The 27524-nt window shown below is 39.2% G+C and overlaps 1 protein-coding gene across 1 annotated transcript in view; it reads right to left on the minus strand.

Annotated features, from left to right (window-relative positions):
* The window catches only part of LOC108898204 (CUB and sushi domain-containing protein 3-like), a 311569-nt gene that overhangs the window by 11855 nt on the left and 272190 nt on the right, over positions 1 to 27524 (minus strand). Inside the window, 19 exon segments of the mRNA XM_018698119.2 lie at positions 4133 to 4306; positions 4545 to 4718; positions 5282 to 5461; positions 6883 to 7059; positions 7248 to 7430; positions 10735 to 10908; positions 11247 to 11432; positions 12227 to 12400; positions 16332 to 16505; positions 18686 to 18859; positions 19927 to 20089; positions 20091 to 20122; positions 20591 to 20776; positions 21844 to 22032; positions 24442 to 24588; positions 24850 to 24874; positions 24876 to 25039; positions 25171 to 25284; positions 25787 to 25867. Of these exon segments, the coding sequence (XP_018553635.2) occupies positions 4133 to 4306; positions 4545 to 4718; positions 5282 to 5461; positions 6883 to 7059; positions 7248 to 7430; positions 10735 to 10908; positions 11247 to 11432; positions 12227 to 12400; positions 16332 to 16505; positions 18686 to 18859; positions 19927 to 20089; positions 20091 to 20122; positions 20591 to 20776; positions 21844 to 22032; positions 24442 to 24588; positions 24850 to 24874; positions 24876 to 25039; positions 25171 to 25284; positions 25787 to 25867 (2871 nt within the window).

Raw genomic sequence — 27524 nt, forward strand, 5'->3', positions numbered from 1 at the left:
AAATATACACAAAATCTAAAGGAAAGATAAATTAGCAGTTGCATTATTTGTCCTCTCTTAACTCTCCTTTCCTCTCCTCTGTTGTCATGGTAACAGAGGGTCATATATCGCAGCAAGACAGTAGGGGGCAGTAGTGCTTTATCAGAAAACGAAGCTGGGCCAGCTCTGAGAGTGTGTGTGAGAGTGTGTGTGTGTGTGCAAGTGTGGCAGGGTCATCAGCATGTAGAGCACATCCTGACGCAGAGCTCGATTCAATACAGCTTCCGAAATGACAGATTCACTCTCCACCTCCCCCACCACCTCTCTTTCACTTGCTCTGTCTTCCTGTACCTCTCTAACTCTCTCTCTCACTGCTGCCTCCTTTTTACCTCTCTCCCTCTCTTTCTAACTGCTCTCTTCCTCTCCCTTTCTATCTTTCCATGTCACTGTATCTCTCCCTGCCCACCCCCTCCTCCCTCGTCTGTCTTATTTAAAGAGCAGGCTGTTTCAGCTCAAAACTCATTCTGTTTCAGTCACATAGCAATACACATCACACACTAACATGCAGCTGCAATCACACACTAATAAATCATCCAAAGACACGAACGTGCACACGCACGCACACGACACACACACACACACACACACACACACACACACACACACACACACACACACAAAGCCAAACACTCAACATTACAGTCTCACTTTACTTCCATCACAGAAAAAAACAAAACAGCACTGAGAGTCACTTTATGTTTGTGTGTGTTTCATGGTCTCAGTCATCAAAAACAGTGATGTTATAGAAATGAAAGATTTCTCCTAGCAAGCAGCATACTTACACTATAACTACTTCTTTCTCAGAAGTTATAGATTAAGTCTTTACACCAATGAAGAAACTCTTCAGCAGGTGCCTTCTATTTTTAGATCATCTATTTCACAAGGATTGTTTGACTTTATAGCAGCTGTAAAAGTACTGGATGCATGCCTTATCTAGTGGCACCAAGGAACAAAAAGTCAAGTGTCTGTTCACATTACAAAAGCTCTCATTTATTACAATTCATCACCATACTTGATGTTTAAGCACCTGCTCTGAATCAGACATGTGAAGTGGTGCTCGGAACATCACGTGTGATGGTGAATTGACCCAGTGGGACCATTTGTAATGTGTGCTGAATATCCTTTCTCATTTTCTTCTTAATCCTCGGGCAGCAGCAGCTTGTTTGAAGTTGGCTGTGGATTCCTGTTTCTGGAAGCCTTTTACTAAATACTGTAAGTTACAGCATGTACTGGTGTTGTCTTGCTTATGAGCAAGCACTTTCTCTGTAACTTCTGAAATTCATATAAGATCCCTACTTTTTACTACCCTTTAGACATCGCTGATCTAATGCTGGCTGTTTTAGAACTTAGACTATTGGCTAAATGTATCACAGATTTGCAACCTTCCTCTCAGAGGCAAGGGATTCAGTGGACTGAGTTTTCATTTTATTATATATTTACAGTTTTTCAAATGCTGAATAACCCTAAATGTCCACTGTATTAGGAACACCTGCACCCCTGCTCGTCCATGCAATTATCCAATCAGTGCAATGCGCTCAGGCACGCAGATACAGGTCAGGAGCTTCTGTTAATGTTCACGGAAAAGATGTAAACATTTTTTAAAAAGTGATCTAAGTAACTTTGACTGTGGCATGTTTGTTGGTGTCAGATGGGCTGGTTTGATTTCTGAGACTGCTGATCTCCAGGGAACAGATATCAGTGAATGGATCTATCTGGTAAGACAGAAAGGCTACGGTAACTCAGATAACCACCCTTTACAACTGTGGAGAGCAGAAAAGCATCTCAGAATGCACAACACATCCAACCTTGGGGTGGATGGATTACGACGGCAGAAGACCACGCTGGGTTCCACTCATGTTAGCCAAGAGCAGACGTCTGAGTCTGCAGTGGGCACAGGCTCACCAAAACTGGACAGTTGAAGGCTGGAAAAAATTAGCCTGGTGTGATGAATCTCAATTTTTGCTGAGGCACACAGATGGTGGGGTCAAATTTTGGCATCAACCACATGAATCCATGGACTCAACCTACCTTATGTCAACAGCACAGGCTGGTGGTGGTGGTGTGGGTTTTCTTGGCACACTTTCAGCCCCTTAATACCAATCAATCATGGTTTGAGTGCCACAGCTTATCTGAGTAATTGTTGCTGACCATGTGCATCCCTTTATGGCCACAATTTACCCATCTTCTAATGGTTACTTCCAGCATGATAATGCACAATGTCCCAAAGCAAAAGTTGTCTCAAACTGGTTTCATGAACATGACAATGAGTTCAGTGTACAAATCTGCAGAAATTATATGATGCACCCATATCAACATGGACCAGACTCTCAAAGCAATGTTTCCAACATCTTGTGCAGTCCATGCCATGAAGGACTGAGGCTGCTGATAAAGTTTTCCATGAATCCATAAGTCACAACTGCAACATGAGTTGCTCTTGTGTGAATTTTTGCACATTTCACCCATAAAAACAAACATCATGCTTACAACCCTATAAGACTTACAAAAATGTCTGCAATTTGTTAGAGACAATCATTTGTGAAATGGCACAGTGCCATCATTTGCAATCTGCCTGTAAGCAGTCCTTGCAAATGGCCTTTGTGAAGCGGGCCGCTGAAATGTGTTTAGTGAGCACTGGAATAGAAATTGAGCCAATGTACAAGTGGAGAGCAACATAGCCACATCCAGTGGGTTTCTAAGGTAACAGTAAAACTAACTTAACGTTCAGTATTCCACAGTTCATTCCCAAAATGATTTAAAGCTAAAGGTAAGGACACACAAGGTTGCAATCTTCATTCGCACTGTTTTGTAAAGTTGGAATAATCAGATAAGATACTTATTCATTCTTACAGAGAAAAAAGCAGCTGTTTTATAAGGAAGAGTTGAGTTGAGTAAACTGAAGTGTGGCTGTCAACTCCATAATGACGGGTCATTAATTGCCACGATCATTAGGCAGGGGAATATCAGACAGCAGTCCAAGCTCCCTGGTGAGCTGGCATAAACTAAATAATGTGTTTCATGGGTTACAAAGCCACAAAAAATATTCAGTTAGGAATGTAAACAAATTAAAAACAAACAAAAAGAATTTAATCAAAAGAAAACCTGTATGTAGCAATGGGCCAACATTAAAAACAAGTCTGTATTACTATGTTGATATGTTATTCAAAAGAAGATACTTTTTCAACCTCCTGAGAAATCTCATTCAAAAGTCTGGGGGCTCTAGTGGACCAACCACCACCGCCTTTTCATTTTGACCCAGACTTTGAAGTGGGTAAGACACCCCTGCCTGAGGACACCAGGCTGTGATCCAGCTCATGTGGGGATGAATGATTGATGATAAAGTCAGGAACTATTAAAAAGTAATCAGTAAGATCTTAAATCAATTTTTGGTGGAGATTAAAAGCCTAGGTACTGTATTTTGAACAAGTTGGAAAGTTAGTTGAAAAGCATAATACTACTGAACTTTCTTAACATATGAATTTATTCAGAAATACAGTCCCAAGGTTTTGGCTTGTATATCTTAAGTTGGTTGACTAATGCCTATGAGACTGGATATCAAATCTCAGTAATCTCAGTCAGTACTTTTTGGGTACTGACCAAAATGTATCTGTAGCTGCAAGTATTGAAAACTGATTCACTGACTGATCAGCTTCATGATCCTGCTTACTTATTCTCTCATCAGATTGATCATGATTTAAATCAAAATTATTATTTATCAAACTTTTGTGAGTTTGGAGAAAAAAACATGTTCTTATTTCTCTAATCAAAAAAGGATAGTTTTGGTATCACTATCACAAAATTTCCATCCTTGCATGAGATTGAGTGACCACATGAATATGAAGAATGAGGGGGAGCTAAAAATGATTTCTGTAGGCCAACAAAAGTGCACATGAACAAAAAAAGTTAGGTTTGAATTCTTTTAAAAGTCTTTCTGTAAGACAAATAATATACTATACGTTATTTTATAGCAGATAGCAGAACTGTATGACCAATAGAGTAAAAGTAAAATCCAAAATATTTGGATACTATTTTTCAGTTGTGTAATGGCCTCCCTGTTTTATCTGGTTGTCAAGTGAACATAAATGAATAAAATTACCGATACAGCGTGGCTGTGTCCCACTCCAGGTACCGTCACTTTCACAAAGTCTGGTTGCTGTGCCGACCAGAATGAGAGGCGGAGCACAGCTGAAGGACACTTCCGATTGATAGATGAAACTTCGTCCCTCTCTGAAACCACCGACTGGGGTACCTGGGTCACCACAAAACTTGGCTGCACACACACACACACACACACACACACACACACACACACACACACACACACACACAATCCAATTTCAGTGCTAACAATACTGACAAGCACTCATTTTTTGGGTAGCTCAAGGACATAAACTTTGATTTTGCTTCCAAATGTAAATGACATTTGATAAAGGACAATAACAATCAATGTGTAGGCTCATGCAGGCTAAATATGTGTGTGCTGCATATGTGGTTGTGCGTGTGCTTACGTAAGCACTGTGGCAGCATGCCACTCCAGGTGCCATTGGCCACGCAGGTCAGGACGGCTGGGAATGAGAGCTCATATCCAGGTGAGCAACTGTAACTCACACTGCTGCCCCATTCAAAGTCACTGCCCTGCAGTACCCCATTACTGATGGCAGGGGGAGCCGGACAGGTCACCGCTAGGACGGAGGGAGAGAGGTTGGGAAAAAGAGTGAGGGAAAAAAAAGCATCCCACCCAGTTTTTAGCAGCTGCCCAATTAACATCACTGTTCTATAAAGTGACAGAACAGCTGTACTGAAAGGAAGACTGGTTGATTAGAACACCAATTTCAAATACTGATTGTCAAAGTAGTTTAGAATTTTATTGCAATTACAATTTGCCAGTGTAAATACTCTTGTCTAGGAAGACTTTCAGTCAAGTCCGATAATAGATACAGTTTGATCTCATTACAGCAATTATGAGCTTTTACATGTGACTCATACAGTATCATCTGATTTGTTTGTATTTCTTGTTTTTCCTTACAGAGGCCCTGACTGCTAAGTGAGCAGGATCTGCTGTGTCAATCTTTATATAGCCAGAGTAATTGGATTTAGTGCTCACTTATGCATATAGTAGCTGTACTGTACTACTTGTACACACAGGAATTTTTCTATATCTCTGTACAAAGACTTAGTGTTAGATTCATTCATTAATTGCTGTTTAGAGTTTAAGCCTAACTGGGTGGTTTGATAATTCATTTACCTGTGCATATGGGCATATTCCCACTCCATGTCCCATTTTGGGTGCATGTCCTCACAGGTGATCCATCCTCTTCCATTCTGTATCCTGGCTGGCACTGGAAGGAAACATTCTGACCAATGGTGAAGTCTTCTCCATAGCGAAGGCCGTTAGCTGGCACACCCGGATCCCCACAGTTTATCACTATGGAGAAAGGTTGAATAGGATTGGAGTGGAAGAGATGGAATGAAGATTAAGGTTACTGCTCAGATCATGCTCATGCTATGGCATGACATATTTGTCTATAATAACTACAGTATACTTGTCTGCTTAATTGTGTAAGTTTAATTTGTGGACATTGAATCTAAATTTGAGTCTAAAGATGTTGACCTTAAAAAACTTAGTTACTGCTATTTTTGCAGCAACTAATAATTATCTATAGTAATTTAGAAGTTTCATTTCTGGCGACTGCAGTTGATAGTGAATCTGTGATCGACCTACATGATCCCTTTATGAGCTTTACTTCTCATGTAAGAAACAACAGTGGTATTAAAAATGGATGAGGTAGTCCTGGGACTCTTTTAAGGGGCATTAGGATTCCCATGACTGCACTTATAAAGCACTGTCCTTCATAGTCTAATAGGCAGTTTAAATGATTTTAAACCAACCCCAGATACTGTCATGCCTGTTAATAGATGTAGTGTAATCTACTGTAAAAGTCATTTCCTTTAAGTCAGGGATTCTTACAAACTTTTTTCTTTCCAGGACCCCATATTTAAGAATTTCGATTTCTCAGCATTTCTATCTCTTTGTCCTGTACTGTTGGATATTGTAAAGCTTATTTCTTTGCATAGTGCATTAAAGTCATGAAATGTCACTGAAAATTGTAAGACATCAAAATACTATTAGGACTCTCTTCATGCAGGGTCCCAAGACAGGGCAAGTTCACCTTGGGACACGATGTTGAAATGGTACTTTGCTGTGAGTATATGTAAATTCTTAGTGCCATATTCCACTTGTGACTGTTGTATTTGTCTTTACAGGCATGCAAACAAGCAGATTTTTTTGTCTGTGTAACATGTAGCACTGATTAACACTTGTTCCAACCATAGCTTTGGTCACATTTCATATAGGAACAGAACGTAATATTTTATGGTTATTTACTCTTGGGATTTTCTCACAGTTCAAAAAGCAAATTAACTAAAGTAAACAACGATCAAGGTTATTCATGGAGGATGAAGATTTGAGGCTGATTTCATTACTCAGACCCTATACTGTCATGGAATAATTTAAAACAGGGCATAAAATAGGGTCGCAAAAGGAAACCTTACAGTCACACATTAAGAGTTTAGTGATGTTTATGGGTTGCAGACTTGACGTCACTGCAAAGCAAGGATTTAATACTCTGATTATATATAGTAATATATAGTAAGTTGCATAAAGCTGACAGTCTACTCTTTAGGTTCCAAATCACCTCATGAGTTCACACTCAAAATAATAAGGATACAAGAAAAATGCATTGCAGAGAACTATATTTACTTATGGAGCATCAGATATTGTTAAATTATCCATAAATCTGTGTATCAGTCTGTCAGCCATCTCTCAATATACAGCAGGCAACTTACTGGTACAGTTGGGTTGCACTCCCGACCATGTACCGTTGGCCTGACAAAGCCTGGTGGTGGCGCCAGTGAGCAGGTAGCCATCCATGCAGGAGTAGATGACAGAATGAGAATATGTTGTTCCATCCAAACGAAATACTCTGCCATTACTGGGAGTGCCAGGGTTGCCACACTGGACAGCTGGGGGGGGGACGACGACACATGAGAGAATGAGAGAGGGAAAGCATTGTGCATTTCAATGAGCTTCAGCCCTATGATTATACTTGTTTTAGGAGACTGTGCAGTGCATGGATGGTTCTATAACTGGGTCACTGTTTAAATGTTGTTGGGTTTGGATAGGTTGAAATCAAGTAAAAGTATCTTCCTACGTTTACAGAAGGGCTGCGTGCCGGACCAGGTCCCATTAGGGAAGCACATCCTCTCTGAAGAACCAATCAGATCATAGCCCTCTGAGCAGCTGAAGAAAACCTTGGAGCGGATCCTGAAATCCGTCTGTTCCCTCGAACCATGGGAGGGAATGCCAGGATCGCCACAGGAACCAGCCGTGTCGCCTACAGAGACAGATACAAGCCAACAGAGTTAGGTCCCCAACCTCAAAACTAGAATCATCACAAACCAGCTGCATCTTCTACAAAGAGACAATGTACTTCAAACCTTAAGTAAGTAACTTTTTAAAAATGCAAAAAATGATCTAAACAATAATTGTAATTTATTATTCAACTATCAAAACAGCATGATTAGGTAAATCCAGCAGTGTGAGGTGCATATTTGTACCTCACTTTTTGTATTTGTAAATAGTAGTGGACTGCACACATACGTTGGTGACATGGGGCATATGCTTGCGAGTTTATGAGTTTATGAGTGTATGTGTGTGTGTGTATATGTGTAAGTGCGCTGATGGGTAGGAGGGTGGCAATGCTTGTGTGTGTGTGTGATCCTCACTCTGCCCTTGTGGAGCCGCCTGATCAGCAAATTCTGCCTGACAGACAGAAGCACGCTCCTGGGAGCCCACACACACTTTCAAACACAAACACACACGCTGACACCCAAATGCACAGACTCGAATAAATATATTGCAACCCAAACATTTCTGGTCACTACTGCCTATTTTGTTAATGGTCTAAAATTTGCATTGATTTAAATGTGCATATAATTAATGTCACAACCTAATGAATTAATCTTGGATAGCTAGCAGAACACAGGAAGAATGTTTTTTTTTCTTTTTTTTTTTCGGTAATTTTAAATTTACTAACATCATTCACATCCATTATTGACCTTAATGCAAGGTGTGGAACAAAATGCTTTGTGTGATAAACAACTACCCTAAGAATTTCCCAAATGTAACTGCAATGTTTTTGTGATTTTTCCCTTATACTTTTGACAAATAACCTAATTTCACATTGGCTCTGTTTGTACTATACTGCAAATATCTAGAGGCTTGTTGCTAAATTGAGCTTATACTTACCCACAGACACAACACATAATGACATAACATCTCTTGTAATGCCTGAGGATTTCAGACAGTGTTTCTCTGATGTAAATAAATAAGCCTGTGCCATTGTTATTTGTCTTAAAAGGCTCAGAAATGTGAGGAAATGATCTATAACATGATGAATGAATTTTCTCTCAGATTATTGGGAACGGATCGAAAACACACCATCAGTCAGGGTACACGCCCACAGACCTTCAGAGATACGGCTCTAGTATTGACACAACACCCATGGGATGCTCACACGCTCGCTGATGTCACTGATGCAAGCCTGTGTGTTTGTGTTTAAGTTTCTGTGGGACAAAGTGTTGTTGAAAACTAATCTCCGTCGTTTCCCCCAGGTGACTTTGGAACAACCACTAATCGGTCACACACATTCATCTGCACACTCACACACAGACACCTATCTGATGGAAAGATTTGGTTGTAGTCTGGCTCGGATAAATTCATGTGTTACTGTGTTGAGGCTCTTTAGCCCAGGCCTGCAGATGTTTTCATAATGTTGGACAAGAAAAATGACCAGGATATAACATTCTCACTTGTCTGATCCAAGGACTTGGTGTAGGAAAGTGAGTAGGGAGGCGTGGGAAGACTAATGAAACAACTTGAACATGATGTAGTTTCTTGTAAAATGTGTTTTTAAAGTGGCAGCCACTCAGCTTGCAGTAACCAAAGATTAAAAATAATACTCTGACATTTTAGGAAATACACTTATTCACTTACCACTGTCCATTAAATATGAAGCTTCGACCAGCACCTGGTTAACAGCTAGCGTGACTCTGTCCAAAGGTTTAAAAAAAACCAAACATCTACCAACACTTTTAAATGTCACTTATTAACACATAAGTGACATTTAAAGGTGTTTTTTCTGGGTCTCCACTGTTTGTCTGCTGATCTCATGGTAATGGCAAGAGTAATAATATTCCTGCATATAACTCCCTGTGTGTTGTTTTTACACTTTGTTTCTTGTACAGCTTGAAAGAATGAGATATATATCTATTGGTGAGTTTTAGAAGGATCTTTCGGGAGCAATGCTACCCGTTTGCCCATGTTTTCAGTCTTTGTGATAAGCTAAGCTAACCGTCTCCTGGCTGTAGCTTCATATTTAATAATAAATCTTGTCAAGTAAAATCCCAAGTCTTTATAAACAAACCTCAGGTCAACTGCAAGTCCTTAAGCTTTCTGAATGTCGACTATTACAATGACACAGAGTTTGAACATTTTGCTTTTAAAACTGTGTAGGCAGTGCTTTTTTTAACATGGTTTAAAACTAAGGTTGTTCAATGCATAGGCCTAGTAAATATATAAATATACAAGGTCTGTGGCTGTACAAGGCCTGCGTGTGACTGTCTTGTATATTTCTTTATTTTAACTGAATTTTACCATATGATTTAGTCATATCACATCAGAAACACCACTTGCTTATAAACAGTCAAAACAGAGCAGAATTGCAGAGCTGGCACTGCTATCGTAGGCTGAACCCTTGTCTCTACAGGGCTCTGGTGCAGACCTGCCAGGTAAAAACCATGAATCACTGCTTCTTAAACTATTACCCTCCCTCACCCTGTGTCTCTCCCAGGCAAACGCTGTAAATAACAATGTATTCTTAGTCAACTCGTCTGGAATGCATTTTCAGTCAGTTTGTTATATAAGTTGTAGCTGGGAGCCTCTCTTTCTGGAGAGCCATAATCATGTACCCAGCCAGCCAACTGAGAACCCTATAACTTAGACAGTTTGTTTATACATCATGGACGGTAAGGTGGCTTTCTGTCTGGGGAGAATCTGACTCAATAAGTGTTGAGATATGCATAAACAGTAAATCCAGCAGGGAGGGAATGAGCTTGTGTAAAGCAGTTTACAGAACAATGACAGTGCATCTATAGTACACAGTATTCTCTTAAAATCCACTCACCCAGACAAGACAATACAGCTAATGCTAGAGGAAATACACTGAACATGTATGCATATATATATAAATTTTTAAACATGTTAATATGTAAAGTGCAAAATCCATGTTAGAAAGGAACTTCTTAAAGGAACTGGTTAAAGCCCAGGGCGGTGGTGCATGTGTGTCTTTAGAGGGAGGTTATGCTCCACAGCTCTTTTCACAGACAGATACTGATATATTCTCTTTTCATGCACCAACCCTGCCTTCTGTCTGTCCATCCATCCCTTCCATTATCCCTCCGACCGAGTGCAAAGAGGTTAAGAGAGCGTGCCTACAGGATGTAAAGGCATGAATTGCTCCACACTCTGTTGAGTCTACACATTTTAAGACATCTCACCTTTCATCTACAACTCCAATCTATCCATCTCTTCTTCTGATAGTGTGGACTTGTATATTCAATAGAGGTTAAAATGGTTACCAGAGCAGAAGGGCATAGGGGCACTCCACATCCCATTGAGCTGACAAGTCCTGGATGATTCTCCTTTCAGCTGTCTTCCACCCAGACAGGAGTATCGAACCGTTGAACCAAATGTAAACTTATCTCCGCTCAGCACACCGTTAGGGGGAGAGCCGGGATGACCACAGTCTACAACTAGAAACCCAGAGAGAGAGAGAAAGAGAGAAAGAAATGAAGGAAGTATAGACCGCTAGTTTTGACTCAACACAGTTTTGCGAGAGGAGCTGCAATGACTACTGTCAAGAAGTAAAGACACAAATTTAGAAACAAAAAGATACCTCTAGGATAGAAGAGAAAGACACATGATGAAAAGGTAAGACTGCTTGCTAAAATTTGTGACACTCAAACAATAAAACATGACAATTAATAAAAAGACACAATGTCAGAGTATATATTGGAAGAGGATCCAAGTCCACTGTTGCCTGTCCCATAGATTGTGAACTTAAAAAGGCAGAAAGAAGGATCATACTAACCTATACATTCAGGAAGGGGTTTGTCCCATTGTCCAGTGGGTTGACAGGTAAGTACAGGTGACCCAAACAGGTAATACCCAGGGTTACAGTCGTAGAAAACCACAGTGCCAAAGGTGAAGTTGCCATGCTCTATTTTACTCTGCCGAATGGAGTTGGCCGGGATGCCTGGATCAGAGCAATTGACCACTATATGTCGAGAGACACAGAGACGGATACACACAAATAAACAGAGATAGAGAAGTATGTGTTATTTGGCACGAACCAGAGAGGGCCATCTCTCTTCCCCCTCTTTCTTTTCCCAGTGTGGTACACTGGGATTTGGGCTCTGTAAAAAAATATGGGACATAATCAGGAGAATGTGATGAAGCTGGAAGAAATGACAAGGAAAATATGGTGAATGGTAGGTGATGATCGGTGGTAGCAGGTTTTCTGTGTCCTGGATCCAGCACCCACACAGTGTAATGCTATGTAATGTTATCATTACACTGCATTTCTAATTTTACTCAGTTCATTGGCACTTCCTCCTGTAAACTGGGCAGAATGCCCCAGAACTTGTGTACGAACTCATATGAGCAAGGCTAGCCTCGTTGCTGTGATTGTTAGAAAACAATCAGGGCTTGAGATTTATGATGCACTGAAAACAAAACATTTCCATTCTTGAGGCTGGAGCCAGGAAAGGGTTAGAGGAATGTAGAATATTAAATCTACCTCAGAACTTCATTAAATTAAGGAAATCATTTTAAAAGGGAATTTGAACTTTTGCGTCTTGGTCATAATGAGTTTTAGAGTTATGAAGGCAGAGATGTTTTCACTGAATAAAGTTAGAGGTAGAATTGAGGTGAAATGAAAAGGGTTGGGGTAAACAAGGATGGTTGTTATAGAAAAAGGCAATAAGGGTAAATAACAATGAGAGTTGTGGTGGAATTAAAGGTCAGGGATAAATAAAGTTAGGGGTGAATACACTTAACTTTTCTCCCCACCTTTACACGTTGGGGGCGGGTGGCTCCATTGGCGGTTGGCCTGGCACTGAGCACGTGCAGGCCCCTCCATTTCATAACCCCGATTACAAACAAAGCTGACCACATCGTTGAGGTTGAAGCCGTTTCCCACCGTACGACCATATATGGGACTTCCTGGATGGCCACAGCTGATCGCTATAGGGAGGACAGTGTGAGTAATATAAACAAATAGTGGCGTCATTCTATTTTTTTTTTTATATCAATAATGAATTCCATGAAAAAACAGGTACAGCAATCAACCCCAAGTCTATTTTTTATATTGATAAATCTTTAAAAACAGGTCACAAATACATGTTTTTCATTCCTGGACAAGAAGTCTTTTCTGTGTTGACAGGACATTTATTTATTAGTAATGACTTTCCAAACAACAACAACAATAACAACAACAACAAATCATATATAATTCATTTGGGCAAGTTGTCTTAGACATGGCTGGGATTCTGTTGTTTCTGTGTCCTGGGTGAATGTTTCTGTAGTTATATCTGGTAGTGCTCTGTGTGTCAGCAGTAATTGCTGCAGAACATTGATGTGATTTTGATGTATGTCTGTGTTGTAAATGTTGTGGCTTTTCACATCCATTGCCTCATTTTCTCATTAAATTGCAAAAATCCAATTTGGTAGCTAGACCAGACCTTAAACACTGAGGCAATGTGGTTCACTGACTAGGCACAGATTTGGACCAATTATCTATGCTTTTTCTACAGTAATTTATAAATATGTATAAAGACGTGAAGTGGCTGGGAAGACATAGCTGGTATCCCAATTTAAAATCATTATTTTTGGAAATATTAGGTTTTGCTAACTTCAGTGTTAGCATTTAGTGTCCTCTATTTGCCATTGTGCATCATGATTATTCATTCTGTTACTCTATTCATGGTGCTATTAGAAGTTTGTGTGTGTTCCTCGTCCTGATTGTGCTGACGACACGTTTTGATGTTTGTGTAAACAGATAAGTTTATAGTTACTGCCAGAACCTCTCATCTGCCTCTCAACTCTACTGCTTTAAATGTGTTGCTTTTCAGAAAGGAGAGTCTGACCAAAGTAAAAGAAAAAAGGAAAGACAAAGACTAGGTGGGTAAAACCAAACAAGAGAGAGTAAGAGAGGGCACCAGAGGAGACGAGAGAGTGAGAGAGAGAGAGAGAGAATAATAACTGAAGGAGGGGAGAGCAAAGGAGAAATGATAAATACAAGAGAAGACAGGAGGGAGACGAGAAGAAGCCAAGGTCTTCTTTTCAGTTGATCAGTAAGAATCAGAAGTTTGTTTGCATCCCTAAGATACAAATTTATCTGACACCGTCAGCATGCCCTGCAGCTACACATACACACACACACGCACACACATGCACACACACATCATAGTCTCATCATCATTCTGTGTTTGTGTCTCTAAACAAGAGCCTCTCATCTCCATAATTACAGTATAATTTGGCTGTAAAATGATTTCCCTCAATAACTCCTGCATGAATAACCTCAATAAAAACAGCATAGCACAGAAACACTCCCCTGATACATTGATGAAAGTCACACACTATCCTAACCATATAGACAAAGATGCATGTAATACCCATATACACTACATACACAAAAACATACTATACTAAATACTAAATATACTAAACATACTACATACTATCTAACAATTTCATAGAGGAAATAAAATCCCTTTAACACCTCTTCTGCTCTATAAATGTAGACACCACATCACCACTTCTGTCCTTTGAACATGGTTCTAATTTCGTGAACGGGCTGTCTCTTTTGGAGAAAGGCATTTGTAATTGGCTTGAGGTGGCACCCATCATCGCCACCTTAACTGCGCCCAGTTACTGCCTAAAAACATTTAGAATGCTCACAGCAAGTCACCATTTTTAGAAGATTTTCATGGTAGCCTGGACACGTTAGAGCCCTCTGTTTTATCCTCAAGCCCAATTATTTATCTCATCCAGACCATACTAGCAGTTGGGCCCTCTGGTCCTTTATATAAGACTGCTGGTGTGAATCTGCAGAACCTCAGGACTACTGGGTGAATACAACAAGAAAGGGTTCAGACCTTATGCTGGCTTTACTCAATATGGATTCCCTCTTGAACAAAATGTTTATTCTAAATGATTTTACTTTACTTTTCTAATTTGGACTTTTCTACCCTTGAATGAAATTTGACAGGGCTTTATCAGCTCTACCAGACAAAATCCCTTGGTGGAGACCTTGGTGCTGTGTTCACTAACACTGTTAAAGGTATCTACACTGTTGTTACTGAATATTTAAGGATCATATTTTAATTATTATACAAGGTTTCACCCCAAAATACATATATTATTTTAAAGGAGCAAATCAGTTAAAATGTTTTTGCTGTGATTCTTATCTAACACAGTCACACAGTCTAAAACCATCACTACATCAAATTATATTTACAGGTCCTGGGAAGTACTACAGCATATGTTAAAAATAATAAATTAATAAAAAAGTTGGATGGAGCCTTTCGTGGCTCCAAAGGTAACTGACTGAAATCTGATAAAAATGCCTTGAGTGATGTCACTTGAGTCAGAGCTAAAGATTACAAGTATGAAAATGGAAAAAAAAAAACAAAAAAAACCTGCAAACTGCTCAAGGTTACAGCTACAACTAGCATGACACAACTGAATCTTCCACCAGCTGGATTGTGGGTAAAGTAGGTGCCAGGTTTTGACAAGAAACAAAAATCATTGGTATAAAAAGAGCAGTCCTTGTTGATGAAGTGTATTCTGTAACATAAAATTAGGTGTGCACTGACAAAGAACCCGAATGTATTTTTATGTTTATATTTCTGAGAATTCTGTTTTCATAGTCTCTCCACTTACAGTCTGCACTGTGACCAGGTCATGATTAATAGACAGAAAACAATTTTAAAATTAATGAAATCATTATACTGCAACACATACACACACGGAAATGCACACATGACCACACAAACCCTAAAGGGTAGTTTCCTATTAGTATTCTCTGAATTCTTATTTTTGTTTTCACTGAACCACAACAAAGATATGACTGCAGGTGGCTCTTTAATGATGTGCTAGATCACATCACATCCAAGGCTACACTCCTTATTTAGTTATTTCCCATTGACTGAGTCTACCTTGTCCTGCTGTAAAGGACATCTCTGTCAATGACCATCAATATGTTTTTATTCTATTTTCACAGAAGTTAAATATCTACTTCATCTATTCTCCTCACTCTCCACACTCCTCACATTATCAATGAAAGCAGTGATAAACTTCAACCCAGAGGAACAACTGGATCAAATTCCACTCACTACTTTGAGTAGTTTTACGGGTGGAATAAGGAGTGTAAAAACTTTTTTTATTTATTATCACAGTTGGGTGTTTTACTTTGATATTCAATCTGGACTTCTGGAATCCAACTCATTAAAAATACCGTATCACATAGCAGATCTTAATTTGTCAAACATACAGTATTTTTCACTGGCATGCTGCCAAAGTGATTTGTAAGATGTATGATAGTGATTCCTCAATTCCACAAGCAAATACATTATGTGAAATCCAAATGAAAGTGCTGAGTATTTCATAAAAACTTCCAAATTGCCTCTTTTGACTTAAATTTTTCTATTTGGTATCTAGCAAACTGTAATATATTGCAAATGTAGAATATATTCCTTTAACACATTTCTCTGTGCTAACCCATAACTGTGTCTTATAAGTGCATTTGCAAATCTCACAAGACTCCACATAGTCTATTTTATGTGCTGCTATTGATCCTCTGCAAGCATGTACACACATACTGTAACTACAGAAATCAAAGGCTCACTTCCTCTTCACTTTCCTGAATTCTTATTTTGTTATCACAGGACCATGTGCACATTGTGAGTGCCCATGTTACAATAATAAACGTGGAGGATTTTTAAAAGATCAGTAGATATAATACATAAAGAGACATGACTGTCTTTTAGAACACGTTAGTGTGCCTAGTGTGTATAAACAGTTTCTACAGTGTCTGAAAGTTTGCAGTCAGTATGTGAGTGTTAGTCTAGACCAGAACCTTTAGTTCGTTAGAGGTAGTTAGAAGTTTTCTTACGTATGCAGACAGGCAGCTGTCCAGACCACTGGTTGTCTTGGAGACAGATTCGAACCGATGAGCCTATTAGTCGAAAGCCAGGAAGACACTGATACACGACCGTATCACGGTAACCAAAGTTCTCCCCGATCACCTGGCCATTCACAATGCCCTCTGGGATTCCACAGTGACCAGCTGAAAGAGAGACACAGACAGAAACACAGGGGACAGGGGACTCAGACTGAGGGTGATACTGTCCTGGAGTTTGACTCAGAAATGTTGCTTCGAAGGTACTATTGTTGTTGTGCTGACATTTTGTAAACTAGGTATAATTATCCTAACCTCAATCTCCTGGTCCCATATATCAAGCCTGAAAACAGACCAATGGACATAAAAAATATCCTCGTATTTGCAATTTTACTTTGTTGTTAATTTTTGAGGCCAAATTGTCCTGTTTAGCCTTTGTCTTTTTATTTACTTCCTTTTGCTTCCTTTTGTGGTGACAAAGACCTAGCTAGATGTCCTGCAGATGAGCATGCATTTCAAAATTATATTATACCTTACTGTCTTATTTTACCCATGAGATAAATTCACAGGGTTACTCTCAGGGATACAAAGACAATATAAGCAAAAACAGGTCTGGGAGTTTTAAAAACAACTTGAGGATTTAGCATCCCCTTGACTCAGAAGGCAGTTTGTTGTCTCTATGTGGGGCATTAAAACTTTTAACATTTTGCAAGGGTGTAGAGGAAGGCAACTGCAGCTTGAAACCTGTTCTATCCTGAATATAAAATGTGACTGTGAGCAAACACACACAATGACACAAAGTGAGATAACAACAAGGACTCTGTCTTCACAAAATATTAGAGGCTCTGCCACAAATTGGATTACTTCTCAATTACGATGAAGTCTCAGATGCTCAGTGACAGCCTGCAACATTTCCACAGCTGCATCACTGTTCCTTGCAATATCTTCAATAGCATCTAACTTTGAAATGAACATGCCCTTGTGCTTTTAAAGAATCAGACTTAATCTGATGACAGCAAACCAAACAGATATTTTGACTTCCTTACTCCACTGATCAGATTCATTCCCAAAGGTCTGATTGATGCACAGTACTAATGCAAGATGTTTTAAAAGGCTGTTCACAAAAAAGAGTGGAAACATGTATTTTCTGTTCTCAGACTCTAGATTGAGTATTGATTTCATTCTTTACAGTAGATAAAAACCTGCACTTTGTCCCCAGTGTCAGCAAATGCTAACAATTCAAAGACAGCTGGGGAAGTGGGAGGAGAGCGAGAAGAGAAAAGGTTGCCTCATATCACCTGTCATTTCATATTGTCTTTAAGGTGTGGATTACTGAAGGGCATTACTCAAGTGAGTCATACACTTTACTTTCTTTAATATGTTGCAGAAAATTATAGGTTGACAGAAAATTAGTTAGAACATATACAAATATTTGCACCAAGATATCATACCGCACCAACACACTTTACAGTCTTTGGTATGAAGAGAAATCAAAAATGTCTCATATCATTAAATGTTTTAGTCTTGATAAGAAATCTGGCAACACAAAGCACAGTCTTTATTGACTTCTCTGAAGATTTCAGGATTGACTGTATAAGGCTTGCTGAAAGAATCCTCTATATATCAGCTTTAATTATTATGATGATTGGGAACAGCAAAATAACTGTACAGGCTTACATTCCAAATAAGCAAGACAAGTACAGTAAAGCCAGTTATGTTTTGAGGCAATAATAAGAAAAGTTATTGAATAAAAATGCTGTTTATAGCACTTTTTTAGCACTCAGTTATTTATTTTTTTGACAGAATCATGCCTCCTCATCAGTCTAGGTTAAGTTACATTGAACTTTTTCTTTATGAACTGCATCTCATATCTCCCCTCAGCCTGTGAAGTATTCTGGGAAGCGCTGTTTCTACTGAGGCTTCATGGAGAAGTGACAGCGCCATGTCATAACATCTGTTACCTCTGGCTGGCACGCTGACAGAAGAAAGTGGCTGTTTTTTTCTGGCTTATATAAAAAAAGAACATTCAGAATGAATTTAGTAAGTGCACAGCACAGGCTTGCTCGGGAAAGTTTTGATTGGGAGGTGGACAAGGCCAGGGGGAAGCAGCTGTGCAGCCAGACGAGAGGTGTAGGGCACATACCTACCTTTGATGCCTCTCTCATTAGATTGACTTGAAAAATCACATCTCTCAAAGTCCCTCTGTGATGGTGGGCATTTCAGTGTCTGTGGAGTGTATCTTAGCGTGCAGTATAGGTCCTAAGCCTTACATTTAAATCCCAAAATTCCATACAGTGTTTAGATATGCTCTATTTTTGAATACATTACTAATTCTAGCAGTTATATACCTAGACATCGTGTTTCTGTTCCACTCCAAAGCCCAGATGACAGGCACTCTCTGACAGCTGACCCCACCAGCATGAATCCAGCATCGCAGGTAAAGATGGCTGTAGCACCAAATGTTGTCTGAGTACCAATCTTCTTCCCATTGGGTGGAGATGGCAGCTCACCGCAGGAGATAACTGAAACATACCGCCAGACGCAAGCAATTCAAAAGCAGTTGTGCACAAATGTAGCACCAAGTTAATTTGAAAAGCTGGAAGAGCTCACTGATTTCAATGAGGAATGCTACCAATCCTGGCGAGCTGTTTATCACCCAAATTTGGTGCCACAAACTTTTTTTTCCCTAACACTCAGAACTGCCTGGTGAAGAAAATAACAGTAAATGTTGAAATGTCACAGAATTCTTTAAGGAAAAATAACACTGATTCAAAATGTCAAGGAATCCTCAAAAGAAAAACAGAGGTTTAAAAATGTCAAGGAAACTCTTTCAGGTCAGCACATAGATTGGAGGACTGAAAAATTCTATGTACTGTAACTCAGCAGCATCAATCAAATCAGTTATGCTAATTCATTATCATTTAATCCTTTGATAACAACACATTTTAAATGAGAGCCTTCTACATTTGCATATGTATTAAGTAGGCTATGTTTTGGTCTGAACTCATTTAAGCTGTCATAGAGCTTTCTGCTGTCCCATCATGTTGAGACGAGTGTGCTCTTTGGCTCACTGTTTATATACTTGTACTGGTATCTGTCATAACAATTTAATGAAGCATTTTCTCATTTTCTACTCATATCGATGACCTGATGTTAGTCATTTCTTCACATTGTGGCTCACAAACTTGCAGATTTATAACATTAAGTCTGCAAGTCTGCAAGTAGTACATAAAATAATCAAAAAATATGCCTTTAGAGGAATAGTTTGACATTTGAAAAATACACTTTATGCAGAGAGAGTTCGATGATTCATACCAGTCTCATATCTGTGATAAGGGCAGATTCTAGGAAGAAGTTACTTTTCAGAGCCCATATAACCACAATTTAAAATATATATATATGCAAATTAATGTAAATGATCTCCATTAATACATACATTAAATGGCAAAGATGTAGATATCAGAGTAAATTCAATGTCTGGACACACAAACATGTCTCAGTGCAAGGACTCCTACACGCCTACATGGAAAAATCTGTAATAATGGCTGGCTAATTTGTCATTAAACCATTTAAAGCATTAGTTACTCACCCTGGCAGTGCGGTCTCTCATTTCTCCAGCTCCACACACCATTGGGTAAGCACTGGATATGGGCGGGGCCTAATCTGTAGTATCCTGGATCACAGGTGAACACGATGCGAGTTCTGTACTCGTAGTGTGAGCCGTTGACAATCCTCCAGCGGCCGTGCTCTAAAGGAAAATGACCCGATGCTGGGACATACAACCACTGCACAGATGGACGGAGCGTGAAGAGAAAATAAAACCTCATGAAATTTGCTTGCATTTAATTAAACACAATTACCATTTTAAAATAGCATAAAATAGTAAATAGTCAGCTCAGAGTGGGGCCAGGCCACTGTAAAATAACGCACAGATGCATAATAATGACTCAATTCAAATAACAATGTCCAAGCCAAAAATTCCTGCCACTCATAGTAGTAATTATATATTGCTTACAAATTGTATTCATCTCACTCAGTGGGGAATGATTATGTAATTATCATCAATTGAACAATGCAGTATTTCATATTTCATATTTCATATTTGTGGGTTTTTGGTATTTGAAGCGAATGAAATCTCAGGGATGTCTAGTATTTACATTTATATACAGTGTTTACAGGCTTTACCATTTAGTATGTCCAAATTAGTAACACTATCCTATTCCACTGCTCTGATTGATCTATGTTTTACTAACCAGAACACCGTGGTATCTTATTGTGGTTGCTCCATGTTCCATCAGGCTGACAGATGGCCGTTGTCAGTTCTTTACTGGAGAGTCTGTACCCATCGTTACAAAAATAGGAAACTCTTGTTCCGACAGAGTAGTCAGCTGTTAAGACGCCGCCGTTTATAGGAGCCTTGGGTGCCCCACATGAGACAGCTAGAGGAGGACATATACACACAGTGGTTCAGAAGACATCATATAAACAGACACACACAGAAGCCCTAATGCACACTTATGTCTGTCAGGTAAGAAGATTATTGTATTTGAAATATTTCTGGGGATTCAAAGCCACTGAATGTATTGTACATTTGTAAACAATCTTAAACAAATTTCTTCAATTTCTTCTATCAAACTAAAAATATACAATCAAGAAATGCTTGATCTCCAGTTCCAACCAGTTCTAACAAAATACAGCTATCTTTGCTGAGTGTGCTGCTCCACAGTGGTTTTAAATAGACTGGTTTGTAGAGCAATGCACAGCATTATTACACAGCATTGAGGATCTGCTATACATCCTACATTTGACTTTCTGTCAACATCTGCTACGAGCTGTGCCTTCCTATGGTTATTTAATATGTGGGATTAGAAAATAGCAGGTGCAACATAGAAATTTTATCAAGTCTTGGTAGAACATACTGTAATACACATACAGAGAGAAGGAAATAGAAAGAAAAGCCATTACGAGTTGCACAAAAATAGTTATTGCATGGCCATTTTTTATCATCATTTGCATATCATTTGAATATGAAATTATATGTAGCATTCACATATTTAAAGCCACTTCCTACAAACATGCATCTGGCATTTTACTCACTTGAGTTTGGAGTATGTCTACTCTGGAGCAAAAAGAATAAATTGTACTGGTGGAGAAAAATGATTTTCAAGGTTTATAGCTAGGAGGAACTTGGTTGTATTTTATGCCATACATCTGTGTTAACTACATTAGTTACAAGTCACACTGGCAATACACTTAACTGAAATTTATTTTGGTGACTAAAATAATTTTTTTGGCTATGAGATCAATTAGCTCTCAACTAAAATATTAGGTAACAGCTGGCATGATGGGATGAAAGAGCTGTAACCTTGAAGCATGTAATCTTGTCTTATGATTGGTGTACACAGAATAGCACATCTGGAAATTAATGTATTTTATACCAATGAACATCTCACGTACAAAACACTTCAGTGCAGTTAATACACATTCAATGCAGAGACAAACGCACCTTGACACGCAGGTACAGGAGAATCCCACGCATGGTAGCCGAGTGGTGTGCGGCGGCAGGTTGCTGTGGCATTGCCAATGAGACGGTAACCACGGTCACAAGCCCATCGCACCACGCTGTTGACATGGCCACCACTCTGAGAGGAGATGGAGCCATGAAGAGGAGAGTCTGGGGTGGAGCAGTACAGGGCTGGAGTGGAAGAAACACATTTAAACAAATGTTACAAAGATTAAAATAAGTCACCTCAGTTATTGTCACTAAAACAGAACCACTATTAACAATAAAAGAAAGTTAACTCTAAGCAAGCAGACCTCATTAACACTAACTTTCATGGCAGATGAGTAAGTCAGAATCAGTGACAATGTTATGATATTGTTCAGACTAGAAAGACATTTATCCCTTGCAGGTGTGCAATATAAACATTAACATTAGTCAATTACTTGTACAGTTACAGCATTACGTACATTAAAGACTGATGTCATAACATTGCGGAGATAAAACTGTCATTAACACAAGCCACTACTGTATTTGTAACACAACACGAGGCCTGGTCAATAAGGAGTAATGGCATATGTATCAGGTTTGTGACAATTACAGTTTTGATTGTGTATTTCAAACTATGCTATTAGAAGGAGCAGGATGTCATCACTCCAAGTAAATGATTTCAAAACACTTGCTGGGCTAAACTAGAAGAAGAAATATTAACTACTCCATTCATAGTGGTGATTATACCTTTCCGGCACAATTTAAAGGCCAAGTGTTTTTCAGCCAATTAGGATATATTTGACCAGCTGAATGAATGCCAAATGAACTAAATAGCAGGCTAAGTCTCTCTTGGGCAGAGCTTTTTGATCAAACAATCAATGAGTAGAGTTACAGTAGATGTCAGACATTACTGAATGCAGTGCCCACAAAGTCATCAGTGGCTTTATGCAATTTGATAATATACTCGGACACCGAGAAACATTCATTCTTTTCTCCAGACAATATTGGCAGCTGTGGGCAAAACAAGTGGAATCCTGCAGCAACCGCCAACAACCTGACAACAGGCTGAGCGTTGTCTAAGTTTGTCTGTTATGTATATATTATTGGCATGCTGTAGTCTCTGTCTGTCTTGGTATTTATGGCAGTAGATAAAGGTCCTATACAATGATGTCAGTATCTCATATGTTAAGTTACAAGTAGCAGTTTCATTATCTTCCTCAGTCATAGCTTATAAAGATTACCTAGGCCTGGGTCCAGTAAGATGTTGATTTGGGCAATGTGCCTGGTCTGTAACACTCCAAATTGGGCATGAGCCAAAAAATAAGTTCTTAACTGGCGTTATTCATTAGTGATAAGTCTGTTTTATATGTCCCTCTGGTCTACCACTAGCCCAGTATGTGTGGTGGGTTTTTGAACCAAAATGATCAAGTACCACTTAAGAGTTAGTGAGGCAGTTTTGTTCCTTTTATTGTTTTTTCCTTGTGTTAAAAATGCAGAACCTGTGCCAACGATGTTTTTCACAGTTTGTCTGTGATTTCTAATTAAAGTTCTCTGACATAGTTTATTTTTAAAAGCTCTAAGAGTTTTAAAGCTGATGGTCACAGAAAGGGCTGGTGCCACCAAATGGGCATGTATGCAAAGCAGCCAGTTGACAACAGTACAGACCACCTTAACTTGTTATAATGACAAAGTTTCTTCTTAAAACAAAAGTTGGTATGTCTTAATAAAAAACGTCAGAGAAAACTATGACATAGCATGGACAAAACTATCCTGCTATGACATTTTTCTCTCATAGCAGGATAGTTTGTATTTCCCTGCATAATTAAAATCTGAGCAAATGTAATTTTTTGTAGAAGAAGTGCATTGTCATATACCAACCTGATTGTGGAAGTTAAGAAAAAAAAAACACTCTTGAAGTTGAACCCTGATATTAGTAGGCTTACAACATATGTTTAACAATCCTTGCAGATTCTCACATTAATCACAGCTAAGACAGGAGGTTACTGAGAGTGGGCGTCGTGGGAGGCTTTTCTGTGATTATTCAGCCTATCATTCATCATACAGAACAGTGGTTCTTTAAAGGTTAAAGAAGCAGCCTCCTGAGTAAAAGGTATGAAGTGAATAAGCAAACTAAACAGGTGATACTGTCTCCTCCCCCTTAACTGTCAAAAAATGCCCTTGAATAAAGCACTCAAGCCCTATTACCCAAGTTAAGGTGCTTAATGCCCAACAATCTAAAGTTATACTGAGCAGGCCCAGGTGCAAGAATGTTTGCTGTAAAACAACATCTGTGCTTGTTAAGCTTTCCTTGAATTAGTAAAAGTTAAGAACTAACCCATTATGCAACTTAGTAACCTGCTTTAGGAGACAGACAGAAGCGAGGTAAGAAGTATGCTGAAGATGATGAAACAAACAGCTGTTTTGTGTATTACCTGTTTTCCCAATAAAACTGAGAAAAATTTGCATTATGTTTAACAAATTATTTAGCACAGAGTGCACTTCAAGTCAGAGTGTCCTTCTGTCTGTCTCTGTTTACCTCTGTCTTTAGTGCCATGCATTATAATATATAAAGTAGTAGTAAAATAAAGTTGGGATACATACTTTGGTACTCACCAACATAGCGAATTTTGAAGCCTTTCTTGTTTGTGCCGTGGTCTGAAGACCAGCGGACCAGGAACTGGTGGCCAGAGGTGGTGAGGTTAAAGGGTGTTGGCAGGTCGCCACTCAGCGTCGCCAGAGTGGGACTGTTAGCTGTAGGACCTGAGTGAGAGCAAGATAAAGAGAGAGGAAAAGGGAGAGAGGGGAGAGAGAGAAGTAAAGAGAGACAAAAATGAATGACACAGTGAATATAAACTGTTTTATGTTGGTACATTGTATTTTATGGGCTGTCCAGTTTTCCCGTGGTGCAACTTTCATCTTAACACCTTAAAAGTGTGTCTGTGTGTGTGCTAACGTGATTCCAACAAATTCTTTACTTCTCAGTTGAATTCTTATTAAAATGTGTGTCAGTGTGTCTTTTACCATCAAATATCTCCAAGACGTCGAAACTCTCTCTCAGTGTGGAAACTTTCAAAGGTAATGGTGACGTTGTATCCTTTCTCCACTGTAACACTCCATGAACACATTTGGAGGTTAGGGTAACTTTCTGGCCAACCTGGACTCAGGATGACACCTGATGAGTCGTATCGCACATCATGTGCAGGGCATTGTACTATGGATAGAAAATTAAGGAGATGGTTATGTTGAATGAATATAAACAATTTTTGTTATTTTCAGTGTTTTCAACACCTCCTATTTGGAATATTACTCAAAAACACTTTTTGCCATTGTAGTGACACACACCTTGGCATGTTGGAGGTGGTGCATCCATCTGTAGTCTTTCTCCTAGGCGACAGGTTAGAATTTCACTGCCGACCAATGAGAATCCAGGATGACATCTGTACCTGATGATGTCACCTGAGGAAAATGTTTGGAAAGGCAGAGAGAAAGAATAACATTGTTAATTTCTTTTCTAGTGTACAGTCCGTGATGAAATGTAACATTTACATTTACTCATGCACTGAAGTACAAATTTGAGGTACTGCATCAGTATCTCCCAATTGCCTCTAAAAGGTCCTATTCCACCACAGTCTGAGGGAGATATTGCATTTTTTTACTCCACTACACAAACTACACAACAGTTTATAAAAGTGAGTTCAATTTGACCAAATATAACAATGAAATGCTATTTATACACTGCTGATGCATCAATTATATATAATAATAACCACACCCAGGAGCCCTTTTCATACTTGTATAAACATATGACATGGATGGACACTAGGCTCACAATCCAGAAGCACAAATTATTCTTGATTGTGATCTTGATGATTCTTCTCATCTTGTTGGCAACTGAAATGTCTGCATCCTCCATCAAATTGACATGTCTAGAGGCATGACAGTCAGACAGACAACTCACCTATCTCCAGCTCTCCGTCCTCCATCAGTATGTCAGCATTGGGCACTTCTGGAGGAGGCTGACAAACCCTTAATTGGTAGGCTGAGAGAACAGACAGAGCAGAGGAGAGGAGAGAGGACAATGAGAGGGACAATATAGAAGAATGAGTGAAAAGATATGTGGTCGATCAACCTAACCTGGGTTGTCAAGACTGAAAACTGAAGACTTTCCAACACTTGGCAACTGGAAAGTCCCTTTTTGCTGTGAATGTTTTAAATATAACTTACTGGTAATGCTACTCTGTAAGCTATTGCTTGCCTGTGCATATAACAACTGCCCAGGATGTGCGGTGAGAAATCTTTAGCGACTCCAATAATGACAGGACCCGCTTTCAGTTTATCTTATTTGATCTTGGTTGTATCAGTTTAACTTCACGTTTTAAGTTCAGACAATCAGGTCAGCAAAGCATGGAATCAAAAAACAGACCGGCTACACAGATACAGCACTGCTTTGAATCATAAAAAGCTACTGACTTCACAGCTACTGAGCTGAAGGCTGTAATCAATATTACTGCATGACCATAGATCACTCACTAACAGAGAGAGAGGGGGAGATGGAGGGGGTGTGAGACAGAAAATACAGACAGAGAGAGGGGAGGACTAAGGCAGAGAGTGGCAGAGAGGGCTAAGGGCTATAAGTCAGGATGAAATTGACTATGAAAATGAGACCTGCCAATAGTATCTGCTGCTCTCATGCATATCAAAGCCCTGTGGTCTGTGTGTGTGTGTGCCAGTATCTGTGTGCATGTCTGAGTGTGTGCACATGTGTGTTTGTGCGTGTGCAACCAATGTCTATGCTTCTGTGCGTGAGAGTAGAGGATCACTGCGAGCAGTCATTGATCTCACTAAGCTCCGAGAGCGTTTTTATAGCTACTTCCACATTCATGTCACATCGGCTTTCTCAGTCTCACGTCCATGACAACATTATCCACCACTGTATGGTCGTCATCTTTGTATGGGAGGAGATGACATTCAGAACCTTGACCCAGACATAAATAAAGAGGAGGACAATGACATTGATAAACATCCCCAAACAGTGGATTGATGCTTCCTTTGGGGTTTATTTGGCATTTCAAACCAAAGCTGCACTTCGGCAGCTGCCTCAGATGCAAACTGTGACATTCTGAATTTCAGCTGTGTCACTAAAGGACACTGAGGAGGAAATGTAGAAAATTTGTCCCTAATTGTGACAAGTTTCTTCTGAGGAAAATCTATCAGGAGTGGTGCTTATTCTCTTTGCATTTAAAGCTAAGAATTTATGCCTTCTCCAGACTGACAAATAGTGTGTACTACCAGCTCACATTGTTACAACCTACCTCTCACTCTTCCCTGTCTTTCTTGTTTTTTGGTATACTGTCTAATAAAATTGAAGTGACAAAATAATGCTAACAACCACTGCCATACATGTCATCCTGTCTCCCTCTTATCCATCTTTCCTGTCACTCTCTGCTGTACGGCCTCCAATAAAACAAAAATTGAAAATAAACTTGAATCCATCAGATGGTACTGTTCCTGTATGAGTGTGACAGCTGACAGTTAAAACCTGCCAACGGAAATTCATTAACAACGTGTCATCTGTCTGAAAAAGGGAAGCTTGCTCATAAAAAAAGAAAAAAAAAAACAATCTGACATGCTTTCACTAAAGAGCAGTGCACAGAAACTGTTGAAAAGGAGCAAATATAAGCTTCATGAGCAAGCAG

Source organism: Lates calcarifer, linkage group LG3 (genome assembly GCF_001640805.2).
Source record: "Lates calcarifer isolate ASB-BC8 linkage group LG3, TLL_Latcal_v3, whole genome shotgun sequence".
NCBI lineage: Eukaryota > Metazoa > Chordata > Actinopteri > Centropomidae > Lates > Lates calcarifer.